The sequence below is a fragment of the Aythya marila genome (genome assembly GCF_965140915.1).
Source record: "Aythya marila genome assembly, chromosome: Z".
Classification (NCBI taxonomy): Eukaryota; Metazoa; Chordata; class Aves; order Anseriformes; family Anatidae; genus Aythya; species Aythya marila.
The window spans coordinates 22,496,846-22,517,677 of record NC_139080.1 but is presented as its reverse complement, the minus strand read 5'-3'; the positions used below and the strand labels follow the sequence as shown (position 1 = coordinate 22,517,677).

The following is a 20,832-nucleotide window of genomic DNA, read 5'->3' as shown; positions in this document are numbered from 1 at the left end:
TTGTTTTGATTTTTTAAGTTTCTTCACTTCTTGCAAGTGAAAACCCACTTAATAGTAGCAGGTATTGGAAACAGAATAGATAGAAAGAATGAATATCTTTCTGAATATCTTACACTTGAGTGAAATACTTCAACGATCTATGAAGGTAAAGGTGTAAGAAAACTGTTAAAATATTTTTTCTTTTCTTCTCTTAGCATGTGGGTTGTGATAATATTTTGGGGTCTGATGCTAAGGAAGATAGATGCCGTGTTTGTGGAGGAGATGGGAGTACATGTGAAGCAATTGAAGGTTTCTTCAATGATTCATTGCCCAGAGGAGGTATGCACATACAAGTCCATTCTGTTGTATTTATGTGGCTATTTAAAACATAACAGTGTTCCAACTGATTTCCAGCATTGCATTGCTGGCAGTCATACACTGTGACTACTTTTGCCTATTTGTTTCCTTTTCCTATGTTAGTTTGGATTTCTATAAAATACAGTCATATATTTTCTTACTTAATCTTACTTACTTAGTTCTGCTGATGTTAAATGCACTCAACAAGAAGTGGGTGATTAGTTTTAATTTTAGTGTAATCTGTTATTTGTAATCATGTATATGACTATACATGACATTTTAGAATAGAAAGGATCCAGAAGAGTCTTTTATGCTCATGTTATTAAGAAAATAAATGTATATGGAAATATATAAGGGTGATTAGTTGAAAACTTAACTCAGAATAGAAAATACTAGTGTTGCAGTGATTCTCTGTGTTACTGCATCTGCTCCATCTAATTAAACCTTACTATCTTATTATCTTATTAAATCTTAACTAATATTGCATGTGGTCCTGGACATAAGAAAAAGATTGATGTACCAGAGTTAGTTCAGCTCAGTGAGGGGGCCACTAAGATTAGTGGGTGCTGGAGCAATTACTGCTCTGTCAGTAGAGGTTGAGGGAACTGGGCTTATTTAGCCTGGGAGAGAAAAGACTTGTGGGGACTGTACCATCCTTCCAAATCTCTGAGGATGTTATGGTGAAAACAGCCGGACTGTTCACAGTGGTGGATGTGTGGTGGGAGGAGCAGAGACTATGTCTATAAATTGAAACAAGACATGTGCTGACCCAATGGAAGGAAAAACATTTTCCCAGGAGTGGATCAGGTTGCCCAGAAGGATTGTACAGTTTCCAGCTTTGGAGTTCCTTATAACACTACACAACTATAACGTGTTGACAAACCTGGTCTTACCTCCTAGCTAGTAGTAAGAAGTTGTTCTAAATGAATGTCTTCAGATCCTTTCCAACCTGAATTATTCTATGATCTTATGGTCATTTTATATATTAGTTACTTGTAATATACTTGAGAAGACTTTATTATCATTAAAAAAAAGAATTCCTAAATTCACATTAAATTCTTTCTATCACAGTCAAATGTATTTGAACTTTAAAGACATTTCTATGCATCACATAAATGAAAATATGCAAATACATTTGAATTCCATGCTTCTTACTGTTTTTTAGTAGTGAATAATTTATTAATGGCTAGTTTCATGACTAATATTGTTTAAGATAATGAGAAAAAGTTATCTTTCTTTTACAGGCTATATGGAAGTGATTCAAATTCCAAGAGGTTCTGTGCACATTGAAATAAGAGAAGTGGCAATGTCAAAGAACTACATTGGTAAGAGCATGGTTTAAATGTTACTAAGTTGGATTTTCTGATATGATTCAGGAATAGATATTTCTGATATGACCAAACCGTACATATATTAGAAGCTGCAGAGGGAATAGTAGTTGTTAGTCTTAATCTGTGGTCAGACAGTTAGAGCAGGTGGTTAGGATGTATTCTCCTGAGTGGAGCTAATGGAATGCATCATGTGATTCCTCCTTGTATACAGTGCAAAATCAGGTCAGTTTTACTGTAGTTACGGAGTCAGACTTGGAGCTAGAGTGGATGAGGAACACTCAAGTGATCTACTGTCCCTCTCTGAGGTAATGTCTTACACCTGAGGAAGTCTCTGATCTTAGGGAACCATACTGTTTCAAAACATCATTTTTTGCTTGGAATGATTATTCAACAACAGTCATGGTTGCTTAAATACAATAATAATGCCTCCTTATCTTAAGGCAGTTGAATGTAATAACTCCACAGTGTTTCTGTGTTGCTGCTTTGTAGGGACTTGATGCCATTCCTGTTTTATAGATAGGGGAAAATGGGGTGCAGAAAAGCTATGGGCTTTATTGAGATCATACAGGAAGCCTGTGGTAAAACAGAATTAAATTCAAATGCCCAGATTATCCCTTGTTTCCTTTAAGATTGTGTTAAATTTGCTTTTCAGCTTTTAAATATTGGTGTGTACAGATCTAGCTTTATCAAACTCAAAAAGAGCATGCATTTCTGACAGCTCCTGTAGTCTGATTTGCATAGCATTTGTTCACAGTAGTGCAGAGAGCTGATCAGTGCTGCCGGAAACTAACAGATAAACACAAACAGAAGCTGTTAACCTGTTTAGGCATAATGACAACTGACTAGGCTATTTTTTCAGTCTGTTCTGCATGTAATTAGTATAAAGAATAGCAATGTGTTGGAAAGGACTATAATGCATGTTAGTAGGACGGACAATAACATCCCTAGATACATTAATTGCTAAATTGATTGTATTGATGATAATGGTGCCTTTTACTGTTGGATGCTTTTTCCTTTCTTTTTGCCTGCCCCTACAATCATGTAATTCGGCAGATTTTCAGTCTCCCTTCATTCTGCGGGGGATAGTAACATCCACTACTCCAGCAGTAAAGAGTGCTTGTTATTCTTTCAGCATCACACCCCCCCATGTCAAAATATGTGAGTAACATTGATCAAATATCCTACAATGACTTTTGAGACAGAGATGGTAGTGGAAGAGAGGCATATAATGCAGACTAATGTGGTTGCTCTATGCTAAGAACCATATTGTCAAAAGAATGTTTTGTTAACATGGACATTTAGGCTAATATTAATGTCATATTTAGTACACAGATTCCATTAAGATACTTGTGTTTCTGATTCTATGGGTAGCTGAAAATAAATACAGGAGTTAAATAGAATAAACCAGATACTCTTAGTTACTACCATTAAGTTTGTTATAAATTTTGCTTATAAATCAGAGGAATGTGATCTGGAGCAGTATTTAAGTCAGTACCATCAGCACCAAATGAATGAAAAAAAATGCCAATTTTTTAACTTCAATAAAAAATATAGGCAACTTTTTTGATATTTAATTTGGCCACAGATCTAAAAAGGTAAAGTGGTACATAGCTGTTTTTTCAGTCTGCTTCTTACAATTTCAAGAGGGTTCCTGATTTCAGGCCCTCTCTTCAATACCTTGCTAAATGCCACAGAAGCCCTTGCTAATTTCAGGGGGATTTCTTTCCTTGTGTTTACAACTTTGAAAGGAACCATTATATCCTATTGTAAGTTAATACTAAGTTGCAAGGACTGTTTCCTTTTTTTGTTGGAATGTTTTGTACCATGAATGTGAACCAGATCACTGTTCAAGGATCAGCAGTTTTGGGGGAAAGGAATGCTTATAATTTGTTTGCTCCCTAAAAACAACTATGCAAGCAGGATGGCAGCTAAAAAATAGTTTATTATGTCAAAATGCATACTTCTAGAGTATCATTTTATAGATGCTTCTTTAGTGGCAGTGTCAACTTCACAACTTCCCCATCTTTATGGAGTTCCTCTCCGTTGTTCAGGACGGATGTTTTGTGGTCACACCATGAACCAGATTAGAGAACTGATTCAGCTGAAAATAACCATTTACACATATTATTATGTTTTGGTCTATGTGTACTGCTGCCAAATATGTGACCACAGTCTAAGAAATAAATTTCTCCATTTGGAAATATACAAAAAAGAAAGAAAGAAAAAAACTCTCTCATACTGTTTCCAATGTTTCCTCTGTTCTTTTCAATTAGTAGGATCTCTAACTTGCAGCAAACATCCCACAGTTCCTGAACTAAAATCCAGTTATTTTCCAAACCCTGGCCTCAAATTTAGGAAGCAGTTAGATATTTGGCAATCTCAAGTAGCTCAGTCAGCACCTGTCCTCCCTGCCCCCATCTCAGGCTTATAATTTCTGCACCAGTATCACTCCTAGTGCTGTGGCAACAAAACCACGTTACTGCAGCTGCATAAATAATAATTTATTTTTTTAAATGATCTGACCAAAAATAATCCAACAATAAAATTGCCCGTTCCCAGAGCTGCTGAAAAAATGTATGTTTAGGAATGCTGTTATCTTCCCTTAATTGGATTGATCTGAGCTGACATCTTTGCTTATATTCCCCCTATGCAACAATATGTTGTGTGCTAATTTCCTGTGGGCTTCCTGCATTCTCAAGTTCTAATAAATTATTTAATTATTAACTTGTTTCTTCTGTCTTATATGCTAATAATTATGTCAGTGCTTCATCATAGTCATGTAATTATATTATTGGAATGCTATTCACAGCTGTGTCCTTCACCTGTGCATTACAATGCATATTAAGCAAATCTGTTCACAGAATGCAAACATATTTTTCTCTTGCAGGCAAGTAAAAAACAAAAAAGGGTATAGCATACACAAGCTGTTTGATTGTGTATTTACAGCCATGATCTTGCCTTTAAGAGCACGCTTTATGTAAAGTAAACATAAATGATGAATAACTAGTGATCTTCATCATTATCTTGTCCAGAAGGCAATATCTAATTAACAGAATATTCACCTTAAGATACAAAGTCAGTTTCATGTTTAGAAATGTAATCTCATAAAATATTGAATAATATATGCTTGTCCAGCCTAATTGGTCAGTTAGCTAAGAAATCTGTTTGTTATCTACAGTACTTACATGGATTAAGGCTGTAAATTAATAATAATAAAATATCTTGGCAGATGAAATAGCTAGTATTTGTTTTTGTAGTAGAAATGCCTTGGATTTATGCTTTAAGAAGGAAAAAAGAAAATGGGCAGAGACAACAAAGTAAACTGATTGGGACCATACTTCAAAGTCAATCTTTTTTTTTTCTCTCTCAGCATGATATGTGATATCTTTCTTATGCTTGAACATATGAAATCTTAATTATTAATGATAATCTTAATTAATCTTAAATTAGATTGGTAATTGATTATACATTTGAGACCTACATATGTCTTAAGCAGAACAGCATACATTGCAGGTGGGTTTAGTTTTAAAGTTGAAGATATATTTCAGGTTGCACAAGGCACTGTTATTTCCAATATAGCATCTGCATGTTGAAATCTGCAAAGTGTACCTGCACATTAAAGTTCATGATAGAGACAGTATTTTCAAACTGTATGACGGATATTTTAACCAAGGCTAAAGAAGAACATTTGTTGAAAAAACAATGATAGAGAGCTGAAACTCATATACTTCTAACAGAGTAGTAGTTTAATTTGTAATGGCTTCTCCATTATAAATGCTGCTTCCAATTTTTAGGTGGCTTGTATTTTTTTTTAAGCTTTAAAATCTGAAGAGGATGACTACTATATTAATGGTGCCTGGACTATTGACTGGCCAAGAAAGTTTGATGTTGCTGGAACAGCTTTCCATTACAAGAGGCCAACAGATGAACCAGAGTCTTTGGAAGCACTAGGCCCTACTTCAGAAAATCTCATAGTCATGGTAAAGTTTACAATTAATATATTTCTGAAATCTGAAATAAGTTTTTATGTTCTGAGGAAATATAAGACCATGAACAAAATCATAATAGGTCACAGGCTGTGCTGGGACTTTTTGCATTTGTATTTTAATTCACTTTTCCTCTTTTTTAAGACTGATGGGTAGATACTGTGATGGAGAAGGTGTAAAGTTAGAAGAGCCCTGGGAAGCATCACAGGAAATGCCCTATCTGTGTTAAGTGTGCTTCAGAATAGTAGTAGCAAAAGTTGTAAATTAAATATATTTTGTATTTCTGTGTATTTCTGATACATGGAATTGTTAAAATATAGCATACAGTAATTGCATCAGACTATGACTGTGATGTTTAATGTGTACACAGCAGCATTGTTTTTTTCCTTACAGGTCTGTAGTTGTCAGTGGTTTTAATCATGGCCTTAGTATTTCTATTTGACCTGCGTTAAAGTATGTTTTGAGATAAATTGCTATGAATCGATGGTACAAAATATTTGAATGTAACAGAAGAAAATATGACCAGGGTGCTTGTAGCCTGTCTCTGACAGTAGTCAGTAATGAGCCCTACTGTATCGCTCTGTTGTGTTGAGGAAGAGTATAAGACTAAGGTGAAACTTGATCAGTATATTCTATCAGCTGCCAGTTTTGCAGTTTAGGGATTGCTTGAGCCAGACAGGATATTTTTATGTATAGAATGATTGTTGCCTGGATAATTACATTTTAGTCAGTGTTCTTAAGTGTTTGAATCCCGTTTTTTCTTTGTTTGTTTTACTGTAGCTGTGGATAAACTGGGGAGTTCATATAGAATGAGTTTCATAAAGATTATAGCGCCTTTTCTCATTTGGTCAGTCTCTATGAGTTTTGTACTGAATCTCTTTTGGCTAATAGTTAGGTAAATATACTTTTACAAAATACAATAGAATGTAGAAGGAGTTGAGAAATAGCTCTTAGATATGTCAGATGCTGCACCTGACGCAAAAAAAAAAAAAAAAGTTTGGTAGATAATCAGACCCTAGTGTTCAGCAGGTGGTATGTGGAAGTGCACTGCATTTCAACAGTCATGGTAGATAAAGCACATGGTGATTGTTGCACTTCCATCTATATCACCTACAGTGGTGCAGCTGTAGTGATAGTTTTGATATTCCTTTAAAGGAACCACTGCTGTGATTCCATTAGTTTAATGCTGCTAGCTAATGCATTACGGGAAAACAGTAACCTCAGCAACAGTCTGTTTCTGTGTTACTATTTTTACTATTATTAATTACTAGAAGTATTAAACAAGGGCAGGGCTCGGTTCATAACTACTACATGGGTAGCTCTTTACAAGATTTCAGTGAGAATTGCTGCATGTTTGCGTAGTAACGTCTGTAACCTACTTTGACCCCAAGTAATGATTCAGTTACCAAATTAATTTCCATTAATTAATACATTAATTTATGAAGACTGGCTTTTTAGAACTTTTATGTCAAAAATAAAGAAGTGACAAAAGTTGTGAAGTTGTGGTGTCAATGGCAAAAGGTGGCTCATCACCTTAATGCAATAATACTTTTTGTTTGTATGCATCTGCATCTTATAAGTCAGTTCAGATTCACTTGGAAATACCGTACATAACTACTGTGGCTTCCTTTATTACTTTTTCCCCTTCCACAAGACATAACACATACCTAGATTAATGTCACTGTAGTTGCCCTCTGCTTGCCTGTTTTAATGGTATAACCAGTTGTTTTCAACTACAGATTCTGCTACAGGAACAAAATTTGGGTATAAGGTATAAATTCAATGTTCCCATCTCTCGCACTGGCAGTGGAGACAATGAAGTTGGCTTTGCGTGGAATCATCTGCCTTGGTCAGAATGTTCTGCCACTTGTGCTGGAGGTAAGACACCAGGCAGTCAAGTTACAGGGTAAACTGAATTGCAAGATACACTTTATTACATAAATATGTAGGTAACTAATTGAAAACGTTTCTTTCAGACATACTTCAAAGCTTAACTTAGAAAAAGAACATTTATTTTATCATATTGGATTTTGCTGTTTTCAAGTACATTTAATGTGTTCAGATCTTCTTGTTAAATACAGTGTATCTTGGCACAGTGTGTCTCTTCTGAGGCTTCTTCTGAGATTCTCTTGAAGCTGGGATGTTTGCTTTTCACAGGAGCTTTCTTGATAAAGGACACCAGAAGTTTTAAGTAAGGAAATTAATAAACCAAAGGGAAATAAGGCAACTATAAATAAAGAGATATGTCCGTGTGTGTGTTTGTAGGTATTCTTCATATATCCGAGTCAGCCTTTCCACCCTCCAGCCACCAAAGTTTAGGTTACATACTGGTAGTCTATGTAGGAGGTGATAGCAATTGGATTATACTTCCCAGCCCATAGCAGTGTCTGTGATTGTTGCCTATTGGCAGCGATGGGGGATTTGTAGGTTGTCCCACGTGATTCATCATGGGTGCCTTTTGCCCACAATTTACTATATTCCTAATCCTCCCTCTAGTGGCCACCAATGCAATTCTTTACCTCTGGCTGGGAGAGCAGGACAGTTGGCTTTCTTCAAAGCCAACACCATTGCTGCTGCATGGACTGGTGAGTAGAAGTGCTGTGTGAACAGTATCTATCTTCTCTCTGGAGACTGAATGCATCATCCCCAACATATCTCAATTTCAGAAGAAATGGGAGAGAGCTGTAAATTGATGAAAGAATTTCAGTTTTCTGAAGCACTGTGCACTGACTGTAGCAAGAGGAAGAATTATTTATTTATTTTAATGAATCTGTGGACCAAATATTTGTCCTTTTCCTTTCCTTTCTGGCTACTGGAGGTATTCATGTTTGGAATCATCTTGATTTATCTCTGGTGGATCCTGCTGTGGCTGTTACTAGTTGTTTGCAGTTTAAATACAGCAGTTTGCTTAGCTATAGGTAAGATGCAAAGGATAGTACAAATTCTGTTCTGTACATCTAAACAGAAAGTCTTGAAACAAAATAGAGGAGTTTGGCTAATTTCTCCAATACTTTATTGTTCATTTGTAGTATTCCTTTAATCAAGTGGGTGATAGGTTGCTCTTTTAATTAATATTTTAATATTGGTGAGTCTGGTAGGAAAAGAAAGGTTTTAAAGATGTAGAAGTGAAGGACATAGACTGAAAGTGCTTTTCTTAGAGTAAAAGAAGGTTCCAAGTATCAGAAACTTACAGGTACTGTGAAATCCTATTTTGATGATAACAATGGGTTAACGATCCTTTTGGTTTGAACATATGGTGTGTTCTTTTGATGGTTCTGTGGAGCTGGACTTGATCCTTGTGGGTCTGTTCCAACTCAGGGTATTCTACAATTCTATGATTAACAATTCTTTTGAAGTCACAGGAAAGCTTCCATTGATTTAGACAGTGACAAGATTATACAGATCTTCCATCACCTAAGTCATTGTCATTTCAGAGATTCCAAAGTATACAAAGGAAAAAAATAGTTGGCTCTGAAGAAGTAGGCATTTGTTTAGATAAAAACAGTTTGACATAATTATGTTTTAAGGAAATATATGTGAATCTCTGATAACCCTATACATTTATTAATCATCTGAAACTTTCTTTGGAAGGGTTTTCTTCAGTAGCTTACAGTGTTCAAACCAGAGACATTTCTCTCGTTTAGCTTAGCATAATGATATATTATGATCACTTATTTTCACTGAGACTTCTGCTTAGGGAATCTGTTTCATTGTAGCTATAAGTCAAATTTTAAAACTATTTGATTTAACCATGTGAATACCAATAGAATACTATACTCCCCAGTTTATGAAACACCTTCTGCCATGTACCAAAAGAAGACACAATTCTAGAAAGGATCTGAGTAGTGGAAAAAGAAAAGGGAGACAAAAGATTGTAGAGACAGAGAACATAACTGGAAAAGCTAGCTAATATAAATAAGAAGCATGAGAAAACTCAGAAATGAAACCACTAGATTACTTTGTTTATTTCTGTAGGATTCATTATGAAGTCCATTATCGCAATTTACCTTTAGAAGAGAAGTTTTCCTCTATATCAAAGGACAACAAAATACTCAGAATTGAATATAATTTATTACTAAAAGCAAAATAAAAAAAGACAGTGAGTATATGTGAGGAATATTAGTATGGAAGGTTTTTTTTTTTAATTATTTTTTAATAAAATTAAAGAGAATTTTATATAGTGACTTTGGGACAGACTGTGAACAGGTTAAAGGTATCTACATTTTCCTGCCTCTTACAACAGTTGGTGTTGCTGAACTGTAGTGGAAAGACATTAAAGATTTGATAATCATATGATATTCCTTCTTTATCCAGGAAAGCTTATGATGAAGTAGAGCCAGATACACTTTTATGTCAAAGCATAGGCTTTATATCAAAGCTGTAGGCAAACCTAAATTCTTATCAACACATTTAGCTGCTATGCATCTCTGAATGTCTGTATTCTAATGTTTTTGTTTTTTTTTTTTTTTTTTTTTGTCTAGACATATGTTATGCTTAAAAAAGCTGTCTTAAAAGAATGTCAAATTTGCATGTATTTAGAAGCCAGGAAATTATGGAAGGAAGGATGACTATGAAATCTTAAATTGTTTTCTGTGGTTGCTCTAGAAACATGGACCAGTTGAGCAGGGACCATTCTCTGATCCTGAAGCTGTGTCACAGACTATCATGGTTCCACTCCACTATACTTAGGTATAGCTCCCCCTAGATATGACTGACTGTATCTGCATTACACAGCATTTGGCCAAGTCTGGGACTCTGAAGACATAGTTATTACTTGGTATATGTTGTGTTATTCAGAGTATCTAACAAAAAGGCAAGAGCTGGATTTTGGCAGCACCAGTAAATTGTTCTGGAGTTTTGTATCTTGCAGAAGTGTCTAGGCTTGTGATGTCTCTTATTTATAGCCTTTTGAGAGCAATCCCCTGCATTCAGAGATTCCTAGAGCTTCTTGTAGATCTGTCTTGGAGACGAATTACTGGAGCAGTCAAGGGGCAAGCCGAGAAGCAATTGATTCTGTCCTATTTAGTGGCTTAAATACCTGTCTGTCTGTGTATGAACCTACAATCTGTAATTAAATGGTAGCATGCTGTTTGTTCCATTGGACAATGGAACCATCTTACGTTCATCTTGTGCTGATGAGTCACTTCTGAATAGTTAAGGCATTTAAACTTTTAATACAGGACCTCTGTTCTCAGACCTGTTTCAGTTTTGCAGAATAGCAAGACTATGCTGTAAAAGGAATTGCAGGAAGAAGGAGGAGGTTTTTATGCTTATGACAGCTAAATGCTGTGCTGGAACTCTGGATTTCATTCCTGCCTTGCTTGTCTGGTTTTGTGTGATACGGAGCACTCACAGTGCACATTACACCCTTGCTAATTAGCAGTTCACCACTATCTGGAAATCTGTCTGTATGTATGAAGCATGCCATGAAGTTCATTACATGAGGTGCGTGTAAAACAAAGTATTTTGAAAACTTATCTGAACACCTGATATCAATGGATTCTTTCCACAGTAGAGTCTTTATCTCCATGCCCCCTCTATTCTTTATAGAGAAGTCTAGAAGATAAATTAACTTGCGAAGAAAGTAGTTAAATGCTTAGATTGCATGTAAAAGACAAAAAAGTCAATCTTTCATGAGAGATTGTAAACGGTGTATTTAGTAGTGTCATTCATGTTATAAGATAAAAGAACAGAATATTCCATAGATGCTCTACAAGTGAGCATCATATTCTGTACAATAAACTACACAGAAATCATTTCTCCAAAATCTGAGATTTATTTTGCTATTTTTTTAGTTTTTCCAAATGCAGGTTCTTCAGATTTACCAGATTTACCTTAAAGCCTCACCCAGTAGCAGACAACTCTTTTCTGGATTCAGGTACTCAGATGTAGGTTGAGAATACAATTTCATTCATTTTTATTATCTGCCTCTTAGTGTATGTTCTTGGGAATCCAGGATTGCAACTTTTCTTTTTGTACACTAGGATGATTATTTTCTGTATTGAAAAACTTCTTTTTTAAATACAAGTTTCTACTGCCTCATCTCGTTCTTCCTCCTTCGGAACGTTATGTAGAAGTGAACTACACGAATTCTCCGTATTAATTTCCCCTTTTCCCTGAAATTACACTTCTACTCCAAGTCAAAAGTTTTCAAAAGGAACTTATATTATCTTGTACAAGTCTTTCTTTAGCTGATAGAAATTAAATTTTCCCCTCAAGCTTTACCAAAGCTTCATCTCATAAAGTTTTTTATTTAGCACATATCAAGTTGCCCTGCTTGAAAGCCAAAGCCTTTATAGGTTAAGATGCAATCTTTTCAGGTTGCATAATGGACATGTTCAGTGAGAGAAACAGTATTACCAAGCCCCAGTGCTAGCTGTTGCATTTATTAGCTTTAGCTTGCAGTTTTTTTAGCTTTTATTAGCTTGCAGTTTTTTTTTTTTTCTGTTTCAGCTATCTGTTTACCATAGTGCAAGGGCCTCTGTAAGCTACAAGACTACAAAAACATCGTCAGAGAATACCAAAAGGTACAGCTCAAGTTTATCTGCACAGAAATGAGTGGAACAGGAGAGAGCACAGGTAATTTAGAAAGGATGGATGGATGGATGAACAGGTCCCTGGAATTCAGAAAAATCTGAAGACAGCAACAAAAGATCTTTTTAAGGAAATGTTTATTTAACTATTTACAAGAAAATCTGGGAAAGGGAAAGCTAGAATACACAGAAGGAGCAAATAAAATGAGGGCTGGAAGGAGAAGAAAAATGAGCTACAATGGAATTGTAGTTTATTTACACTTCTGCCTGTCTTTTGTTATATAGTAACTTGTAGCTTTTTAAGTGCAAGTCTGTGACTTTGTCCAGATCCGTAAGTATTCTTAACAAGAAAATGTACTGCTAGTGGTGGTGTTTAAAAAATCCAGCAAATGAAGGGAAAAATATCATTCCATATATTTTTTTATTTTGTGTAAATTAATAATAAGCCACAGTAAGTGCATATTTTATTTTATTTTATTTTATTTTATTTTACTTTATTTATTTTGTTTTGTTTTGTTTTATTTTATTTTATTTTATTTTATTTTATTTTATTTTATTTTATTTTATTTTATTTTATTTTATTTTATTTTATTTTATTTTATTTTATTTTATTTTATTTTATTTTATTTTATTTTATTTTATTTATTATTCCATACTAATTGAAAGCTTATCGGTAAATGGCAACAAATGACAGCATTTATTATCTGGAGTTCAGTGGTACCCTAAGCATTGATTTTGATGTTGTTTATTCTATGAAAGTTCAACTCCAGATGAGTTAAATATCTCACATACTTGTATTTTTTTAATTAAATGTTCAGTCAGTATGTTATTATAAGTAAACTTACTGCTGCCCAGTTTCCTTTGCTGGTGATCACTGTTACAGAATGGTGCCTACTGTGTTTTCATTTTTTTTTTTTTTTTTTTTTTTCATGCCCTCAGATGAATTATGTCTTTGGACAAATAAAATATACTTGTCCTCATCAAGGAAAATGTAAGTTTGGCTCTGTGATGAACATCTTGTGATCTGATGAGTGAGCTCAGAAAATATGTCTGGGTTAACCAGCATGCACTAGTTTTTGTGATGCAAGCTTCACTATGTACTGGCATCTTTATAATTAACTGTTGCAATCGCAAACCACAATTTTGGGGGATTGCTTTTAAAAATAGATACAGCATTTACATGCCTGCAATTTTAATTTAAGAATAAAATGTGCTCCATGTAATTTAAAATTTGGCTGCTGAAAGTCATGCAGACTATTCGTGAATTGAAATCTGCAAAACGTCTCAATTCTCTGGAGAATGTGGTCACTAAACCACTGGAGTTTTGTTTTCTATTAGAATTGCATTGACCAGTTATGAGGACATTTTATGTTTTTTATTATAAACTATAAATCTGTAGATTTGAAAGCAGCGTGTTTCTGTCTAACCACTTGTAATTATTCCCCCAAGAGTTTCAATGAACTTGTTTAGCTATGCTTTTTAGATTATTTAGATTATTTAGAGAGAGACCATATACTCATAGAGTTAATATTTAGATTATTTAGAGAGAGACCATATACTCATAGAGTTGATAATTTAATTTTTTTTTTTCAAGTTCCTCAAGGCTTAAATAAGTTGTAGCTGTTGTCTGGGTAAAAATTGCATTCCAGGCTTTTCCATTTCTTCCTGTTGTTTTGAATTTAGAATCTTATTTGTTTTTATGAGATACTATTTTAAATAACACCAATTAGACAGTTTCCTTAATCCATACCTATGTTTCATGTATCACAAATTATATACTGTGTGGCAAGATGGTGCAGAACATTTTAAAGCTGAATTAACATATCTGCATGGCATGGATTAAGAATTCTTAAGAATAGGGGTGAATGCTGTTTTTTGAGTGATATGCTACCTGACCAATGTTCAATAAATTACATGGCTGGTTTTGTTTTGGTTTATTTTATTGAAAACTAAGCACAATGATAGACTATCACAGATAGAAATTGGTGAGAAAAGGGGTTAAGTGTGATGTGATGGGTCTTGCTTGACTAGTTGTATCTATTGTAATAGACAAATTATTTTGTAGACTAAGGAAATGTAGAAGTTCCATTTATGTAGACTTCTGTAAGGCTTTTCTTGTCACCTACACCTAATAAAGAATTAGAAAAGATTAGTACACAAGAGGCACTCTTAAAAATGTGAAGTACTGGGCCACGTGGCATTGAACCTCATGGGCATCTTAAAGACTTGTCATCAGATTTCAGTTTTTCTTGTTCTGATGGTAGCATAAATAAGAATGAAAGCTCTGATGAAATTGGTTGATAATGCAGTGCTAGAAGACATATGGGGAAGATCAGTATATTATGTTGTAGTTATAATCACTGGATAAGGCACTAGTAAAATCTCTGTGGAGTACTGGGCATGGTTTGTATTAACTGGCTGTTAATGCATCTAGAATGAAAATCAGAGTGTAGTATCAAAGGTGTGAATTTCAGAGAAGATAGTACGTGTGGGTTTAAGGCAGAGCTTGAGCAGTTTATGAAAGGAATTACTTAGAGTGGTTCTCAGAAATACAGAAGGGAATTATTTCTATTTGTATCTTGCCGTGTGCTAAGCTTATTTAATTAATAACATAAGATCTGATTGAATTTAACCCTTTCTTGTAATTAAAGTATTATCTGCTGAGAATGCTATGGTGTAACGTCTCTGAGTGAATTGTAAATATCTTTGATACCTGATGGATGATTGTCTGAAATGTGTGTGTTAACACAGTTGGCAGCTGTGGGGAGGCATGTCCTTCAGGAGGACCTTTAGTGCCTCCCATGCACTTTTGAGTACTCCAAATGGACTAACTATCTAGCAAAATAGAACTTTCCTAATATGTACAGCACCTAAATTGAAAAGTAGTGCAGGTTGAAAACTTGCAGAAATTGTTATTTTCTCTTTATTTTGTTCATGTAGATTTGTGCTTGTAAGATACTATTGGAAAACAGTCTGTCAACTTTATGCACTATGTAATGGTATCCACAGTTGTCTAGTAGCGTGGCATCCAGATACGTGTAGAAAGAAGGAAAAATGAGACAAGCCAGGTAATTGGTTTACGTGGCTGACCTGTAAGACACTGTTGTGGCTTAACTGGCAGGCAGCTAAGCACCACACAGCCATTTGCTCACCCCTCTTCCCTGCCTCACCTCTCCCCTCCCCATCCCACATTGTGATGGGGTAGAAAATCAGGATAAAAAGGTAAAACTCATCAGCAGAGATAAAGGCAGTCTTTATCAGAACAGAAAATGAATGTAAAATAATGATAATAATTATGATAAAGGAATAGACAAAGCAAGTGATGCACAATGCAGTTTCTTACCACCCGTTGACTGATGCCCAGCCAGACCCTGAGAAGCAGCCCCCACCCCAGCCAACACTCTCACTTCATTGTTCACCATGACCCCATATGTTACGGGATACCTCTCTGGTCAGCCTGGGCCAGCTGTTCTGGCCGTGTCTCCTCCCAGCTCCTTGTGCACCCCCAGCCTCCTCACTGGCAGGACAGCACAAGAAGCTGAAACATCTTTGTCTCAGTGTAAGCATTGCTATACAACAATTAAAACATTGGTGTGTTATCAGCGTTATTCTTATCCTAAATCCAAAACACAGTACCATGCCAGCTACCACGAAGAAAACTAAATCCCAGCTAAAACCAGGACAGACATATATCTCATATTAATATCTTTTTCATAAATAAAGCTTTCTTTCAAATGATCATGATATTTATGGATAACCTGAGATGTCTAACATTTGTAACCTGATTGAGAGGGCCTACTTTGGGAAAGTTATGAGTAGATATAATCAAAAAGGACATCTCTTTCCCCCAGCAGTAAAGCTGGGGCTCTGGATTCAGGGACTGCAGTAGAGTGAAGACTCCATTATTAGGCAGGCACCTTTGGTCTCAGTATGGTTAATAATTTTGAAGTGAGACAAGGTGGCATGTGCTTTTGAGAGCTGACGCTCAAAGTTATCACCTGCTAAACAGGCAGTGCATTAGAAGTGAGATGTTTAGTGACGAGTCTAACTCCTCTCCTGTTGGTCAGGAACATTTATGTTGAGGCCACACATTTTTCTGTGCTTAGGATCCAGACTGCAAGGTTCTCATGAGAGTGTTTTGACTTGAACTGGCGCACGCTTCATTGGGTTAGAAACTGGCTGGATAGCCGGGCCCAAAGAGTTGTGGTAAATGGAGTCAAGTTCAGTAGGAGGCCAGTCACTAGTGGCGTCCCCCAGGGCTCGGTGCTGGGGCCGGTCCTCTTTAATATCTTCATCGATGATCTGGTCGAGGGCATTGAGTGCACCCTCAGTAAGTTTGCAGATGACACCAAGCTATGCACATGTGTTGATCTGCTCGAAGGTAGGAAAGCTCTGCAGGAGGATCTGGATAGGCTGCACTGATGGGCTGAGGTCAACTGCATGAAGTTCAACAAGGCCAAGTGCCGGGTCCTGCACCTGGGGCGCAATAACCCCAAGCAGAGCTACAGGCTGGGAGATGAGTGGTTGGAAAGCTGCCAGGCAGAGAAGGACCTGGGAGTGATGGTGGATAGTCGGCTGAATATGAGCCAGCAGTGTGCTCAGGTGGCCAAGAAGGCCAACAGCATCCTGGCTTGTATCAGAAACAGTGTGGCCAGCAGGGCTAGGGAGGTGATCGTCCCCCTGTACTCAGCTCTGGTGAGGCCGCACCTCGAGTACTGTGTTCAGTTTTGGGCCCCTCGCTACAAGAAGGACATTGAGGTGCTTGAGCGGGTGCAGAGAAGGGCGACAAAGCTGGTGAGGGGCCTGGAGAACAAGTCCTACGAGGAGCGGCTGAGGGAGCTGGGCTTGTTCAGCCTGGAGAAGAGGAGGCTCAGGGGCGACCTTATTGCTCTCTACAGATACCTTAAAGGAGGCTGTAGCGAGGTGGGGGTTGGCCTGTTCTCCCACGTGCCTGGTGACAGGACGAGGGGGAATGGGCTTAAGTTGAGCCAGGGGAGGTTTAGGTTGGATGTTAGGAAGAACTTCTTTACCGAAAGGGTTGTTGGACACTGGAACAGGCTGCCCAGGGAAGTGGTGGAGTCACCATCCCTGGAGGTCTTTAAAAGACATTTAGATGTAGAGCTTAGGGATATGGTTTAGTGGGGACTGTTAGCGTTAGGTCAGAGGTTGGACTCGATGATCTTGAGGTCTCTTTCAACCTAGAAATTCTGTGATTCTATTTTGGATTAACAAGACTCTGTTTTTGTGTAAGTGGTAGTAAATATATTTTTCAGGATGCAACGACAGTTGCCTATTAAATAGCAATTCCCAGTTTCAGAATGAAGAGATTTCAACTGGGACTACATCTCCAGAAAAGTACTCTAGCTGTGTGCCAAAGAATAGTCAAAAAATCTAAAAAGGTAGGGAAAATGAGGACTTTTTAAACAAGTATTCCAGGTCATGGTGTAGCCAGGGATGCAAGACTCATGGGTCCAGTGGCAAGAAGACATTCATCTAGCACTGGCAGGTCTTGCTCTCAAGATGGTTTCTACATTTTACATTAGACTGTAATTGGACAACAACAGGAATAACCCACGAGTTAGAAACTGCAGACTTGCCATGTAGCTGACTAAATTAACTAGTCACAGAAGTACTGTATGATCAAACTTACTGCTCCTGGATCTGCGGCTTCATGAAAGAGTACATGCCATCTTCAAGACTATAGTGAAAAATGAGGTTTCTCTTCTCCACGTTCTTTGTGCATAACGTCAGAGAGACATATGTCTCACATCCTGTATGTCTCGTAACGTCAAAGAGACAATGCTTCTGTGCTTAGACTGGGACGCTTCTGTTTGTAGCCAAGCAGTATGCTTTATTAGCCAAACTTCAGGCATCTCCAGGTTAGGCTTGATTTACTTGGAAATAAATACCTAAGTTCCATATAGGTCTAATCTTAGGAACCAAAGATTTGGTTCTTGTCCATAATGGATAACAAAAGAAACAATTGAAAGGTAAGTGGGCTGTTTAGTGTCTGAAAACCACATTTGTGTAATTAATCTTATTACTGTACATGTCTATCTCCTATAAAATGCTTGTCTTAAAAAGAGACAAGGCTGTAAAGTAAGTTGGCACATATTTGAAGCCAGGATGTTTTAATGCATTTGTATTTGTATGCATCTCAGATTTTGGAAAAAGTTAAGTAATTGCTTCTGTTTTTAAGAATGTTTTAGGGCTTTTTTTCAATTTGTATTGTACAAATAATCCTGTTATTTCAGTACTATGACCACTTGTGTTCAGTAAGAAATGAATATGAATTGCAGATCCACAGTTGTATTATGCTAGCAAACCTAAAGCTTGTTCTAAAAACAGAGAGAAGGCCACATGTACCACTGTTTTCAGCAATGCTTGGAGCTGCATTGTTATCATATATCAATGGTTCTTTAATGGCTTTCTTTAGATTCTGTTTTATAAAAAGTAGAAAATCTGCCTAAAGTGTTACCTTGCAATGCTGTCTTGACAATGGTATGCCATTATGTTTTGGAGCAATAATCAATTCTGAACAGCCTGTTGATGGTTAACATAATGAGAGAGGAGCTGGGAGTGACAGGCAAAATGAGTATTCACAAAGACAAACTTAATCTTTCAGAATGAATAATACTTCTATTATTTTAATGAAGAAAATGTTTATAGGACGACACATATAAAATTGCAACACTGTATTCCAGTATTGCTGTCTTATTTTAAACCAGAGCACATAATAATTCTGCAGTGAAGGGTGACCACATTCTATTTGGTGATATTTTCTTTGGAAATCAGTGTCTTTTACCAAGATGGGAGGTTAGATGGAAATGGAGGTTGTTTGTTTGTTTTTTTTTGCAATACACAAATAAAAACAATCTGTTAGTAAATCTATAAATATATTCCCTTTGTTTTAGAACACAACAGCAATTTAAGATCCTCTCAGTGGGGTGGCCTAAAATTAAAAGAAAATGAAAGATTTTGTGTGGTCAGGGGCATTTAGTCAATTGGAATTCACATCCTTGAAGCATTCAACCAGTTAAAGAGGGATAGCAGGATTAATAATCAACAGGTGAAATACACTTTTATTCAACAAGCAGAAGAGTAAGAATGATTAATTAATGGTGTTTAATTCCATCCTAAGGTGTGCAGAAACAAGAGGTGGTGTGTAAAAGACTGGATGACAACTCCGTTGTACAAAACAATTACTGTGACCCTGACAGTAAGCCTCCAGAAAACCAAAGAGCCTGCAACACTGAGCCTTGCCCACCTGAGTAAGTCAGTTATCACTAAGATGGATCTGTTTTGCATAGATAGAAAAGCCGTTGTAATATATAATAAATCCTATTGACCAAGTATGCTTAAAATTCTGATCTAGCATTAGAGATCTGTCCTACTAGAGATGCTATTTGTTTCGGGGTTTTGGTTATGGTTTCTAGTTCCTCTCGAATCAGTTGTGAAAGAAACATAATTCATCCTAGAAGAGGTCTGATCTGACTGAGAAACTGGCATTCAAACTACACAAAGCAACACAGACACTGTAAGTAAAAAGATACTGGCAAACAGTTTCTGAAGGTGGAGGTGTAAGGTGTGGTTCCTAGTGCTCAGAACAGAACTGGAGAACATTCTTAAACTAATGACAGAAGAATCTGGAGGTGAGGGGAGACTTACCTTCCCATTATACTAAATGTTTACTGTATTTTTGGGTATTTGACTTTAAAATTTGGGTTGAAGTGTTCAGATTGGAAATGGTAAACCTAGAAACTGCTTAATAGACAAACCATTACTGGTAATAGTTACATCAAACAACTTTGTCTTCTTCAGGATTCTCAGCATTATACAGTAATACTGTGTGCCTTTAGGATTAGGTGCGTACTTGGTTAAGTCTATTTTGTTTTATATTTAAGGATATCTGTTTGCTATATATTGAAAAGATAATTAAAAACACAGCAGCTCTTTTGTTCAAAAATAAGATTTGGCAAGAACCTATAGCATAGCTTAATCTTACTACAAAAACTGTTTAGAAACAGCTGTGATATTTTGCACTGGAAAATAATTTCAGCATTTGCACAAGAGTTCCTTTCTGAGATAAAAAATTAGAGGTACAGTATTGTATTGTTGTATCAGGCCTTGTTCATTCTCAAGCTCTGGTTAGCTTAAGTTCAGTGATATTTTGTACATACAGTTTAACTGGGTGTGAAAATCATTAATGCTGATTAGTGTAGATATCACAAAATAAGGAAATACTGTGGCCTCTTCTATATGTCTGTTACAAACTGTATGTCCCCACTGTTTATCTGTAAATATGTGCTTATCCTACACGTATGCTGCTTGTATAATACTGTTTAGTGTGGCTGTAAGTGCACTAACTGAACTCTCACACCATGTACCTGAAAACAGAATTTGGGAAGTGGTCATGTTTTGTCAGTTCCTTTTTACCAAACAAATCCCTTTCCGTTCCTTTGTGTGATTTAATAGTTCAAAAATTAGCATGTCCAAAATTGTGATAATATAGTTACTCTGACATACATTTTTTTGTTATTGGTTTGTTCTTTAAATGTCAGTTCAAAAACAAACAAAAAAGAAAAGAAACCACAAAGCAGGATGATTCTGGATTATACATTCAGTACAGCAGGGAAATCAGTGAAC

At 36.3% G+C, this 20,832-nt stretch overlaps 1 protein-coding gene across 1 annotated transcript in view; it reads left to right on the top strand.

The window, feature by feature from the left end:
• ADAMTS6 (ADAM metallopeptidase with thrombospondin type 1 motif 6) overlaps positions 1 to 20,832 on the top strand; it is a 154,813-nt gene that overhangs the window by 114,256 nt on the left and 19,725 nt on the right. The window contains exons 17-21 of the mRNA XM_082783231.1: positions 195 to 318; positions 1,581 to 1,661; positions 5,484 to 5,647; positions 7,393 to 7,531; positions 19,328 to 19,457. Of these exons, the coding sequence (XP_082639357.1) occupies positions 195 to 318; positions 1,581 to 1,661; positions 5,484 to 5,647; positions 7,393 to 7,531; positions 19,328 to 19,457 (638 nt within the window). The remainder of the gene's footprint in view (positions 1 to 194; positions 319 to 1,580; positions 1,662 to 5,483; positions 5,648 to 7,392; positions 7,532 to 19,327; positions 19,458 to 20,832) is intronic.